At 39.1% G+C, this 13,278-nt stretch overlaps 1 protein-coding gene across 2 annotated transcripts in view; it reads right to left on the bottom strand.

Moving 5' to 3' along the window:
- Positions 1-12,444, bottom strand: part of STAC (SH3 and cysteine rich domain) — a 72,344-nt gene extending 59,900 nt beyond the window's left edge. The window contains exon 1 of one of the 2 annotated variants that reach the window (XM_068203521.1): positions 12,128-12,444. In XM_068203521.1, the coding sequence (XP_068059622.1) occupies positions 12,128-12,244 (117 nt within the window). In that variant the 5' untranslated portion in view covers positions 12,245-12,444. Of the gene's footprint in view, positions 1-7,403; positions 8,581-12,127 lie in introns of those variants that run through there. The other variant, XM_068203528.1, reaches the window with a different exon arrangement.
- Between the last annotated feature and the right edge of the window lie 834 nt (positions 12,445-13,278).

Genomic DNA, 13,278 nt, shown 5'->3' with positions numbered 1-13,278 from the left:
AAGCAGGGACAATAGAAGGAAGAAGAAAGGAAAGTCAAGTTAACAGAAAGAGTTTTAAAGAATGTGAATATGAATCCTATGAAAGTGGGGTTTTTTCCATTAAGTTCTTCCCTTTTTTTCTCATCTATTCTACTGTTAGAGTAGGTGCAATTCTTGAATTCTTGATATTAGCTGAGTAACACTGACTTATAAGGCATGTGAAATATTACAGCAGAAATACAGTTACTGTCTACTGCTGAACTAAAGAGCAAGTGCAGTGCTAAATTCTGAAAATTTATATCAATTTTCTCCCATCAATTGCTTTTTTTTAATGCAGCAGAGTCTATGTGTAGGACTGTACTGGAGAGATATTAACACATGGAAAGGAGATTTTTTTCTTTCTAGAATTCAGCAGCTGGTAATAAAGATAAAATGACATTACCTCTATAACTACTTCAGGAATATTGTATTTATTACAGTGTGTTCCTTACAATGCCAGAAAAAAAAAATAGGCGACCTTTCTCATCTTGTTTAAAAAAGAACTTTTTTGACCGGACTGAGTGGCTACTTCTTATGACCAGCATCTAGTCATAGTTGCATTCTCCTCTGAGGAAAATCACTCTGTTAAGATTTTTCATTTAATGTTTGACTGTCATGTTTTTGGACCTTTACAAAATGTCTTTAATTTGTCTATATTCTAGCAGGATCTGGGTAGGTCTATTACAGCTGTTGGTATTCATAATCTCTACGGAAGATGTCCACAACATTTTTCTTGGATGCCAGGCAGGTACTTTTAAAAAAGCCAGTGCTGTTGAAGGGCAGAATTGCAGCCTGAGGAAGTCTGTGGGATTTAACCTTCTGGGGAAGGCAGGAGCTCAAAAGACCTTCAGCAGCAGTGCACTTGAAAAGGGTTGTTTTGAGTAGCCCTGGTCCTCAGCTACCTACCCCAAAAGGAGGGGACAAGATGGGAAAACAAGGAAAAGGGCTTTATTTCTTCTCCATAAGGAATGTTTTGTATTATCTCTTTGTTCAGGTTTTAAATTTGTGTATAGTTTCCTGCATAGACATACAAAGACATGATGAGGTTACACCAAGGGATAAATAGGTATCCACACATGAGAAACAGGCCATGTAAAACCAGAAAATGTGAGGAAATTAAATGCAGCTGAAGGCACTCCTCTGTGAATAATGCAAGTACAGCTTGAGTATAAGTGAAAGGGAAAGTACAAACTGTGGGGTTTGCTTTTTTTCCAAGCGTACTTATGGCATGAGTGTCAGCCGTGGACACACGGTGTTTATGAAAGGTCCTTTCCCCTAACAGAAGAACCACCGTCCATTTTCTTAACAGAAATCACTAAACTTGGCTAAGCCTGGAAACATAGAAGCTTTTCCTGTAAAGACTCATTGTATCACAGAGCCTGGTCATGGTTTAAAGCATTAGTGTGAGAATAGGAACAGAGAAACCTTGAAAGGCAGAGTGTGAGTGGGCGAGGTAGCACAAAAGTTACCTGTTTCCCTGGAACTTCAATGGACAGGAGGATGAAATCCATTTGTCATTATAACCAGCTACAGGAGGTAGATCTAACTGCTGTGAACCTGCCAAAGACTCCTGCATGCCCATACCTTGTGAAACTGGTACATGATTCATCTTGGGACTATAGCTTAACAGCAGCACTTCACATTCTGAAGCCTGGATAGGTTCACACTTTTCTCTCTTTTTCTCATAGGTGCATAACTTTCCATTATAGGACTGTCTGCAAACAGCAGTTTTGCTTAGCAAAAATTTTCAAAGTTTGAATGATTTTGCTCCACATAAAAAAATGATTTTGTTGGCATAAAAACAAAACCTATTTTGTTGACATAAAAAAAACCAAAACCAAAACAACAACTGCAGCTTTTCAGCATGTCTTTGAGAGACCTGTAGGCAGGAGAGAAGAAAGTCAGACAGACTAGCCATGCAGGGGAACAGACAGCTGACCAGTCTTTGTAGGCAAGGTTCAAGACCTCACTCTGATGGAATCTCAGTGGTGTTCACCTTACTTAAATTTGAGCTTTTAACTCAGCTGTAGCTGCCTACTCTGGTCAATGGAAAAAAGATTTCTGCTCAGAGGGGCTAATTAGATCACACAAAGCACGCTTTTCCTCTAAGTCACCTTTGATAAAACAGTTTTGGTCTGTGTTCCATTTATAACAGAGGAGGACTGAACCACTAACTTACCTGCCTATAGTTGGTCTCTAATTACAGGTGAAGCTGTACAAGGTAACCTGGGATGCTTTTTTCCCCCTCCTCTTTTGTCTGGAAATTTCAGTTGCAATCAGGAAAAGCTCCTTAGCAAAAGTTTACACAATTAAGAAACTGAAAAAATCCTCAGGACCAGATGTTTTGACATTGAAAAATAAGCAGTAAGTGTTTTTTTTTTTTTGTTGTTTTTTTTTTTTTTTTTTTTTGTTTTTAATCCTCAGGACCAGATGTTTTGACATTGAAAAATAAGCAGTAAGTGTTTTTGGTTTTTTTTTTTTTTTAAAGCACTCCACAAGCATGTATTTCACTGGAATGCTCATTATCAGAACTATTTGGCAAATCATTACAAGTCACCTTATGTTTACTTGTAAATTATTCCTTAATTAAATAATTTAAATTAAAACATAATGTGTGAACATAAGTGAGAAATTATCTAATATCACTTATAAATAATATAAATAAGTACACTAAGAGATACAAAAAAATTGTATATGCCAGGTCCTTGAGTTGACTGATATTAGCTGGTAAGAGTAGGTGCATTTTAAAAATGCTTTTGAGCCTGAAGCATCTTAACAACTGGATTCTCAATTTAACTGCACAGCAGTCAGGGACACTGATAAGTTTACCATGCTTAATGTTTTGTTTACTTGTGAGCATAGAGATGCCCAGTCCACAGCCATTTCTCACTGTATGCACAAAGGCAAAAGAGGCTGGGTCAGGGCTTTTAGACTCTCATTTCAAGATCAAGATATTTTGATTTTGGGAACCACAGCAATTAAACCAGCACTGCCAGAAAACACTGGCAAATCAAATATGAATAGTACACCTATATAAGTAACGTTTTAGAAGGTGACTTGTTTGCATCACACCAGATATCTCACCCTTGTTTGACAAAAGATGATGAATGAGCTATGAGTGAGCAATTTTTGGGAAAAAAAAAAGTTGAATACTGAGGTTATGGCCATTTGTCTGTAAGATCATATTTAACAGTATTTGCTATAAGTCTGTCAGGTTAACTTTGCCCTCTTGCCTGTAGCTTTGCCTCCAAAGCATGCATTTCTTTGTCTTACTCTGCTGAAAAAGCAAAAAAAAAAATATTCTAAATGCAGATTTTAATAGCTCTGTGAACACCAGTTTATAGTAATTTTTCTCCTTTCTTAGTTAGCCTAATCATCATTTACTGTAGGTCAGCTTAATTTTCCTTTTCTATTCAGAATACTAGACTGCTAAAATGATCTTTATTAATAAAGCATTGCATGTGTGGCATTTTAATAAAACTTTTAAATGGCACTCAGAGATGGAGCACATTATGTCTACAAAAAAAGAAAAGCATTAAAGTTGTTACTGTTATTCACCCAAAGGACTGCAATCCCATATTGAACTTGCAGCCTCCTGTGGCTGGGAAATACCTCTGTCTCACAATTATTCATGCTATGGTATTTTTAACACCACTGTAGCCCCTAAACAGAAACACTTTCATTTGACAGTACTTAGCAAACTACTCTCATCACTTAAAAACAGGTCAGCTAAGAAATGCTGACCTGTCAGGGAGAAAAATTCCATGCGCCTCTAGAAATGTGAGACTACAGACATGAAACTCATTTTATTTTAATAAATAAGAAGATGGGCAAGCCATTTGTCACATTTAACTGTTGATGTCAGAGACACAAGAAATCTGTTTTTTAGACATCCATTGTAAGTATATTTTACAGAGTTCCCGAGTTAAATTCCCTGACAAGGAGCATTTACTCTCTCAATTGGTCTACTGAATCAAAGGGAATTTCCTCCAACAGAGGCATATGTCAAAGGAAAACAACCTCAAATTTTTTAAGTCACTCACACAGAGATTTCTCATTTTCACAGCTGGTCCTCTTTGCTAATGAACATGCAAAGTTTGCTTATGCTCCAGCACTTTCCTGGGAAGTGCTTATTTAATGCTGAATGACTGCTTGCCTATGCAACTGGAAGTTGTGCAGGACTGAGTACCGTGTTAAGAATATTCAACTCACACTCACATTTGAAAGCCTAGTCCTCTGCCTGACAAACATGAGTATAACTTTATCAAATATGCAATCTTATACCCATCAGGAGTATGCAGCAATGGCTCCTAGGCAGTAGGCAAAATCCTTGTCATACAAAGAATTAAAGTTTTCTATCAAGTGGTTACGACTTACTTGCATTTAAATTAAATAAAGTGCACAGGAAAAATGAACCTCTAAGCCATGTTTTGGATTTCAAAAATCCAAAATTGATGTGCTCTATTACCCTGAAGAAATTTCAGGCTTTCAGCACTCTCAGATACTTAGAGGCATATTTTAGACTGCATCACTCTTTGGAGTGTGACACAGAAGGACGTGAACTAGTAACTGTAGGAAAGTTTGAATGTCTCAGCAGTGGTCTGGAAAGCAGCAGAGCTGTCTTGAATGTGCTTGGATGTGTAAGAGACACATAATTTCTTCAAAGCTGTTAATACTAATACTAATGCTATGAAATGAAGATAAATGAAAAGACTGTGTGAATGTGTGCTCTTAGAAAACTGCATGAAAATAGTTACCTCAAAAAGGAAATTTGGACTAAGAAAAGAGTTTACAAAGAAGGTGGGGAGGGGAACAAGAGAAAGGAAAAAAGTAAAATAAATGCTGTGGAAATAAAACTGGACCTTTCAAGCACAAGCCCTTAGATCAAAGGATATTAATTGTCAAGAAAAATTGACTGAGTCCTTAGAAAATGTATTTTAGGAGATGTCAATGGACAGATTTGGGCTAGGGAAAGAAGAAGTCTGTGGTACAGTAAGGACAGGATAAAAGGCTGGTTTGGACCTTCACCAAACACTCCAGCTTATGTTTTTCCCAGAACCATGATCCTGGGGAAAAACAACTGGAACAATGGGAAAGAGATTACAGAAATTTATGGCACGACATTAAAAGAGCAGTTTAATGTGTCTGTTGAGGTGAAAGGGAGAAAAGAAACTAGTTAAACTCTGCTATAAAATTTTACTTTGAAAGTCTAGAAACAAGTTTCCTTAACAAGCTTTATCAAGACAGAAATGATGTAAAGGGAAATGGAGGTCTCTGTTGAGAGGAAGAAAATGTGATCCCAGCAAATAAAGATTTGTAGATCTGACCTCAACAGAATTTGACAAAACCGAATCAAAATGAAACAATAAAAAAAAAGAAATCCTCCTAGATCAGTTGTTATGAATAAGATGAACAATTTTCTAGACAATTTTCTAGAAAATGTATTAGGTCAAAGGTAGACTGTGTCTACTTGGATTTCATTTAAATTATTGAATACACTGATGAAAGGGAATCTATTAGCAAAGAGAGAAAAGAAGGAAGGTTGTGAATAAGTTTTATGGAAAGTTCAGTGGGAGATGGAAATTGTTGAAAGGAGAGGTTGAGGATTGGTCATTAGTGGAGCTCTTCAAAGAACAGCTCTGAAATCGTTTTAAGGTCAATATTGCTCTCTCTAGTTTTATTACTGGATTTTTTGCAAAGATTATGCAGTTCATAAGGCCATTTCCCCCTGGCATTGTTGAGGAATACATTTAGCACAGACAGCTCTGTGTGCAGATGCAGGCCGAGCACTGGGTGGCAGGACCCTAGGCAAGACTGTGAACTGATGACCCTTTGCATAACAAAGGGTATGGGGACCTGTGGCACAGCCTGGTGACCAGACACTCGGAGACACAGTGGGAGGGAGCCGAGGACTCCAGACTTTCCCACACTTACCTGTAAAGGTGTAAACCCCCAGGCCTTCCTTGGCTTGGGGTCCCTCCTGGGAGGCAACCACCTCAAGCTGTTATTTTGCTATTGCACCGTGATTAAATCGTTTTAAGGATCGAAACATCGGAGAATGTGCTATGGGAAATCTGGGGTCAAGTGGGTAAGGAAGTCTGGTGTGACTGTGTGAGTGTGGGATATGAAGCTGGGAAGAGGCCTTGGTCCCAGCTTGGGTGGTCTGAGAGGGACTGTGCCAGAGTGGATCCTGGATGGTCAGGTGGGGAAGTTTCTTTAAAATGAGGTGGGAGGCATTGTCACATATGGGGAGGCCTGGATCTTGAGGGATGGAGTCAGGGAAATGTGATGAAGTTCAGCCCTGGAAATGCAAACTTCTGTGCCTGAGACCTGATTCAAACCACTGCAGTTGGGGACAGACAAATGTGTCCTGCCTGGATCCCCTGGAAATTCCAGAAAAATAGAATGGAGACCACTGTTTCACCAAGGGGTGACTAGGAGACATAAATTTTAGAAGCAAGGTTTCTGGGAATTAATGGTACCGTACAAGCTCCCATAGAGAATACCATCCACAAATTCAGTCACTCTTTTTCAAAAAAGATTAGTCAATACTGAAATGGGGGCACTGCTCTACTACCAGAATGAGATGAAGAATTGAGAGTTTATTTTATGCCAGCCCAGATTATTTAGTATAAAAAAATTAAAGGTTGGTAAGAGATATGAAAGTCTATTATGTGATGGAAACCTGCACCAAGAAGAAAAGGAGATGTTTAAGCTAAAGCAATATTATTAAAATTACAATGCCACAAAAACTGGCAAAAAAAATGGATACTGGAATTAGAAGAGGATGAAACGTAGAGGACATCCCTTATCCCTTAGCCATTATTAGACCATACAGGTGTTGGCAGAGCTTTTTAAAAGTAGTGGTAAAAGCTGAATTCAACAGAATTAATTTATGAAGAAGAATACAGTGTAAGAGACTGAGAGAGTGGACTGAACTCTCTTCCAGCTGTGTAAATAATTTGTTTTGTTTCAGTGAAAATTTGCACTATTTTAAAAATCCTGTTCTTTTTTTTACCACACCAGTCGAGTCATTTTTAGTTGTAGAAATGTAATAGATGTCTTCTCCATTTTGGCACCATTGAAAGTGTGAAAGTGTGAATGAACTGATTACATTTCTACTTTTTCTTAGATATCTCAAAGTGCCTAGAAACTTATCTGACATAAATATCACAGTAAAAACTATACCAGAGAGTTTCAATCAGAACAAAAGAAAGAAATGTCAAAATAAGTGTAAACACAAGAATTAGTCTGCTGAGGAGAGAATGGTAGGTTAGAGTATTTATTTCCTGCTTTAATGAAACTTGCCTTTACATAATTTGTTGCAAAACATGTAAAAAAACTAATTTCTTTCCCTTAGTCTTACCTTCACAGCATCTACTCACCATTTGACACAGAGGTATGGAAGTAACACTGAGAAAGAAAACTGTTCTTTCTTCCCCTTTCATGGGATGTTTTTAAGCTGTCTGGTATTCCTTTGAAGACTACAGCATGAGTTTACATGCTGGATATTTATCACTGGTGTGGGGGGTGAAATACTAACTGCACACCATACTCCCTGCCCTTTTAAAATATTGATGAGTAACCATCTATGGTGGCTCATAAAGTATTAACTCTTTAAGTGGGGAAGATCGCTGCTTAACAGCATAGCACAAGCTCTATGTGATTTAAATCCCACACAACCCAAAGAGTTTCAAGCTGTTTATGTTAGTCCAATACCCAATATCAACACCTGGTTTTGAACTTCAAGTAAGCAATATTGCTCTATTGATCCAGCAGGAAAGTGTGTAAGTTCAGTTTTCATGATCGTTGTGGGGATATTCATAAATGAAGTTCACATCTTGAACTTCAATGCTTAATGCTTTTGCTTCCTACTCTTTTCAAATTCCATTTTATGTACTGCTTATCAGGTTAGCTTATGTTGGAACAAATGTTGCACCTCCTGAATTGCCATACCTGAATTTGAAGATAATGGTCTGCATTTCCCTGAATATTGTCCACTAGGTAGTCAGTGTGTGAAAGTGTCACACTTAGGCTGATTCATTCATTTTTTGAAATACATAGTCCAGACAGCATATGTATTTCGAGATCTAATTTATCATTTTTTCTTCAATTTTTTTAGCTGCTCAAATTACCGAGCTGACCTGAGTGCGAGCAATTTCTTTGACCCATGAATTTGTGGTTCAGAGGATAATTTTGAATCCTTCCAAAGATGTGTGATTACAGTACAACATAATTATAGCTATATTTTATCAAATAAAGTAGATGAAAATGGCAAAACTGTGGGGGAAAAAAATTGATCTTCACAGAAATCCATAAATATTTTCAAATAAGTAACTTTCAGATGACAGATTGCCTGCAATGGTAGGGGCTGGACTTGATACCCCTTCTGTGGTATATAAGAAAGCCTGAAAGATTTTTAACATATTGGCATGGAACTCTAATAGCTTGAAGATCAGCATTGCTAATCTACTCTAGTGGCACTAGCTCAAACATTGTAGATGCCCAGGTGTCCCCTAAAACTTAAAAATGCTAAAGGAATTTTCAAAGATAACCCTATTGCCTAGGAATACCCAGCCATTGATCACAGAAGGGTGATAACAATTTGATTAATACCTAAAGAAATGAGCAGAAATGTCTTCTTTCCTCTTCATATACAAAAGTCAGTAAGATAAAACAAGAATAAAGTTAACAGAATTATGTGCCAGCTACACCAAAACATAAAGAACTCATGCCATGTGTAGGATTCCTTTCTTTGGACACATATTCATTCAAATTTTAGTTTTCTTTACTAAATTCCAAGGTACCATTAGATAAAAGACATCAGAAATATGATCCCTACTGCCATTAGATTTCTGCTTATATTGCTAAGTTAGTTGTTAAATAAATGTGCAGTGTGTCTTTAATTGCTACCACCCAGAAGAAATTTTCCCTCAGGATTCATTAACTAATGACTTCCTCCCTTGCTGAATTGTAAATTTACAAAAGACTTTGGCAAACTAGTAATTTGCCCTCTTGGAAACCAGATGTAAATGTCCCAAACAGGTGGGAGCCATAACTGCAACTACATGAATGTAAGAAATTTAGCAGTTGCATGTATTTGTGTGCTACCCTCCTAAAGTCATTCTCCTGGTAAACTTAAAGTATCCACTCAGGTCATACTGAGGTGTGAAGTAAATGTTTTCAAGAGCCAATAAATTAGTTTAATAAATTAATTATTAGTTTTGCAAGATTCTTAGTCACTCAGGCTTTAGGGTGTTTAGCACAGTAGCAATACATATAGTACCACAGTATGGCTCTTTCAACAGACAGGGTGTGCTCACCTGCAACTATGTTCCTAAATCCACAGGAAAAGGTGGTGGGAGGCTTTAGAGTATGTTTAAGAGTGAGCTGCTTTCCTGCAACAGAGGTGTGTGACCAACACATGAGAGCCATCCTTTCAAATTTCAGCTACTTGGTAGCAGCTTGAAGTTCTGCCTCTCAAACTCAATGCTACTCGGAATTTGCAGTACCTGCTCGCTGTCATCTTCTAAGTATACTCTGGAGGGTGAGAGATAAAACTCATTTCTGGATATGAGCAGGGATTATGTGTCACCAGTGTCTGATTACACTGGACAGGAAGGAAGTTTGCAGTTATTAGTTCTGCATTATTCTTTTCAAAATTGATTTTCTGCTGAAGTGTTTTCATAGGCATTTTGAAGGTTGCTATTATCCATGTTGGTTCTGTTTGTATATTTGGAGTCATAATAAGTGTTTTTCCATAGAAAAAAACTGTCAAGTTTGAAGTGTTTTGACACAGAAAAAAGTTGTTGTGGGCTAATTAGATACTGCACAAAGAGTTTTGCAGTAAATGCAGCAGATATTAACTTGTTAATGTGGGTGGCAGAGAGTACCTGAAGAAAGCTTAGTTTCCTGTGAACAGGCTAGCTCCCTCAGCATGGGACACCATACGATAAAAGCACTGACCTATGCTTCTGTCAGACTCTAGTTTCTGAAGTACCTTAGAAATAAACTTAGAAAATAAAAAAGCCTCCAAGCATAAACAATATTTTTATGAAATCACAGAATTTTTTCCATCCTTCTGCTTCCTTGGACCAGAAAAAGAAAGCTTATTACCCCAGTGATCAGAAGTCTTTTTTGACTCTATCTATTGAAATGACAATACATCATGCTATCTGATTATATTTGCAGCTCTAAAATGTGAATACACAGTTTATTTGTTTACTGAGAATATCTCTAAGTAATGGCATCAACTGCATGGTCATAGCTTTTGTCTATTCCAGTGTATTTCTTCAAATGTTCAAAAGACTGAAAAAAATTGATGAAGATAATGTTTGATTATAAACTAGTTTGCAGCCTATTTGTTCTCTGGCCAGATGTGCCTAATTCTTGTTGTCATCCTTGGAAGCACATGGGTGCACAAACAGCAAGAGGGAACCCTCTGAGCAGCTCTTCAATTTCTCTGAGTTTTGGATCCATGCCAGTCTCTTTTGGGAACAGCATTCCATGACCCAGTGGGAAAGTCTCGCAAGCACCATTGTTATCAAGTGGCACATGGAGCTCCTTGGCCATTCTGGCACAGGGTGAGGATCACAGCTGGGATCATGGGGAGCACAAAGCTCAGCAGGCCCCATGCACAGCCCAGAACACTTGAGCAGCTGGTGCTGGCAGTGCAGTGAATGCTCCTGGTACTTTTGGGACCTCACTACGGGCAAAGCTTTCCACTGCCCATATAACACTTCAGTAATTCCAGAGAAGTGGACTCAGGGGGGTGGGATTTAGGTACTGTGTGCTTTTAGAGCCCAGGCTTATACCAATAATCCATTTACTTTTCATTTTCCATGAACCAGGGAGACTCCAGTAGAGCTAAATGTGTGTAGTGAATATTGTATGCTATTATTACTGGAAAAGCTCTTCTCTTTTTAGAGAGGTTATTACACAGGGAATACCTCAGCTCTCCTCCTTGGAGTATAACTTCTAAATAAATACACAAAATAAAGAAGCCCAAAGCCCGCATCAAAACTCTACCCACACAGACAGATAATTTGAGCTCACTCTCCAGAAAGTAACTGCAGTAACTGCAGAATAATGTAGCAGTCTTTCTATATTAGACTCAGGCAGCCACTGCCTTTAAACTCAGGCCAGCACAAGACCTTCCCTGTCAAGCAGCTGTTTTGCTCACACCTCCTGAGGCTTTACCCACCTGTAAGTTCCTAGTGACAAGAACCTCCCTATGTTTACATGTTTACATAGCATCACTATGAAGTTCACAGAAAGATCTGTCAGGTGCTATCATGGTATCAGTCATAAGTAACAGAGGATCAGTAAAAGCATATTATCCAAGTCAGCTGTTAGGAACTTTCATTGTGTAAGGTTACTACTTTACCTTTTACCTCTCTGTCTTCCAAGTAACACCCTGGCAGTCAGAAAAACTTTTCACATGCAAGTCAATTAAAAATTCAGAGGCCATGCCATTTGAGCTGAAAGTTGATTTTCAGTAAGGTAAATTGAACCACACTGAAAAACTCACAAACAGAAAAAAGGCTGTGAAAAAAAAAATCCTTTTCTGTGCAGTGTACATAATGTTCATTGTGGTAAAGCTGTGACTTATCCTCTTTTTAACAGACTCATTAAACAGTGAAAGTTCACTGATGAATCTGCCAGAGAAGTAAAGTCGGGTGAAACACCCCAAGCCCCCAGACAAAATTATTTTCTCTGAACCTTTGAGGAAAACAATTTTTTCCAACAAAAACCCTTCAAGTGATCTGATACTTGGTGTGAAAATAGCTTACAATTCCACTGACAGCGATCCCCTCCCTGAGCCCTGTCACTACTCCAGGATGTTACCATAACAAGGAGAAGAAAACACGGGCAAAAATCCACCAACCCAAACATCTCAGAAGGCAGGTATTTCCCCAGCTCAGACTCCTGAGGTGACAGAGAGAATTCAGAAGCAGGAGTGTCGGAGCAGGCACCGCAGTCAGAGGTGGCTCATTGCACTCTGCCGCTGATCCTGGCACAGGGCTCCAAATGAAAATCAAAGCAATACATCTCTTTTCAAAACAAAGAAAGAAGGAAAAAAAAAAAAAAAATCTCATTCTCCGAGTACCTTTGATTCCTGGCTGGTAGTTGATGCTGGAGACGGGGGCTGCTCTGTGCTCTCCACTTCATTCTCTTTCTCCACACTGTCCACGCTGACTTCAGCCGTGCTGCTTGGAGGAATCATTTTACCTCTAAAACACTGCTACTATCAGGGAAAAAAAAAAACAAAAAAACTACAGATGGTTCTTGCTTTTTTTCATTTAACGTCCTCTTTCTTCTCTGCTCTTCTAGAGCAAATGAACTCCGACCGCCTGGTTTCACTATATTTGCCAGACTAGAATTCTCTGGATTTTCTTTTTTTCCCCCTTCTCCTCCTCCTTCCCCTCCTTGCTCCCTCCCCTTTCCTATGCGTTTGTGCTGTGAGGGAGTAAGTTATCGATGGTTCTGTAGGTCAGTTGTGTGCCTGCTTTTCCACGATACTCCTCCCCTCCATATGAAGCCTGGAGGTGTGGAGCAGCGTCGTGACCGTCAGCCCCACCATCAGAGGGGAGTGAGCTGAAGCAGCAAGCCCAAGCCACGCACACAAGCACACACACAGAGACACAGACACACACATACAGACACACACACACGGCACTGGAGGGAGGAGCTGTATTTCTAATGCTGTGAATAGCTCTGGAGGAGCATGTGCTGTCATAGTAGTGAAAGAAAGTAACGCGTGCATGCACACACACAGAGGCAGGCAGTGAATATGACGTTTGGAAGCATTTTACCTTTTAACAGACTGGCAAAGACAGAGTTGAAGGGTACCCTTATAGTCTTTCATGCCTTTTACTGAAGAAAAGGAAGCCCGGCAAAAGGGCTCTAGAAAAAGAGGAGGAAAAAGACTCTTTTTCCTTGTCCCAGAGAAGATTATTTAAAATCCTAGCTACTCAGTTCTCTAAGGCTCCCACCTTGCCCACATCCCAAACTTGCTAGCAAATGACAAGACAGAGTCAGGGGAGAGTTACCTGCAGATCCACGTGTTCCTTGCTCCCCTCCCAGACAGGGAAGCCCAGCTCTGAGCCATGCACACGCAATCTGGGTCATCTGGAGCTCCCACTGTCATGCACATACTATACCTGTAGGTTGTCATAGTGATAACACTCCATCAGTCAGCAGCAGAGCAGAGGCAGCCATTGGGAAGAGCCTGTTGGCTTCCCCCAGTGCTGTCACTCC

Source organism: Anomalospiza imberbis, chromosome 1, assembly GCF_031753505.1.
Source record: "Anomalospiza imberbis isolate Cuckoo-Finch-1a 21T00152 chromosome 1, ASM3175350v1, whole genome shotgun sequence".
Taxonomy (NCBI): Eukaryota; Metazoa; Chordata; class Aves; order Passeriformes; family Viduidae; genus Anomalospiza; species Anomalospiza imberbis.
This window is presented reverse-complemented; position numbering and strand designations above follow the sequence as displayed.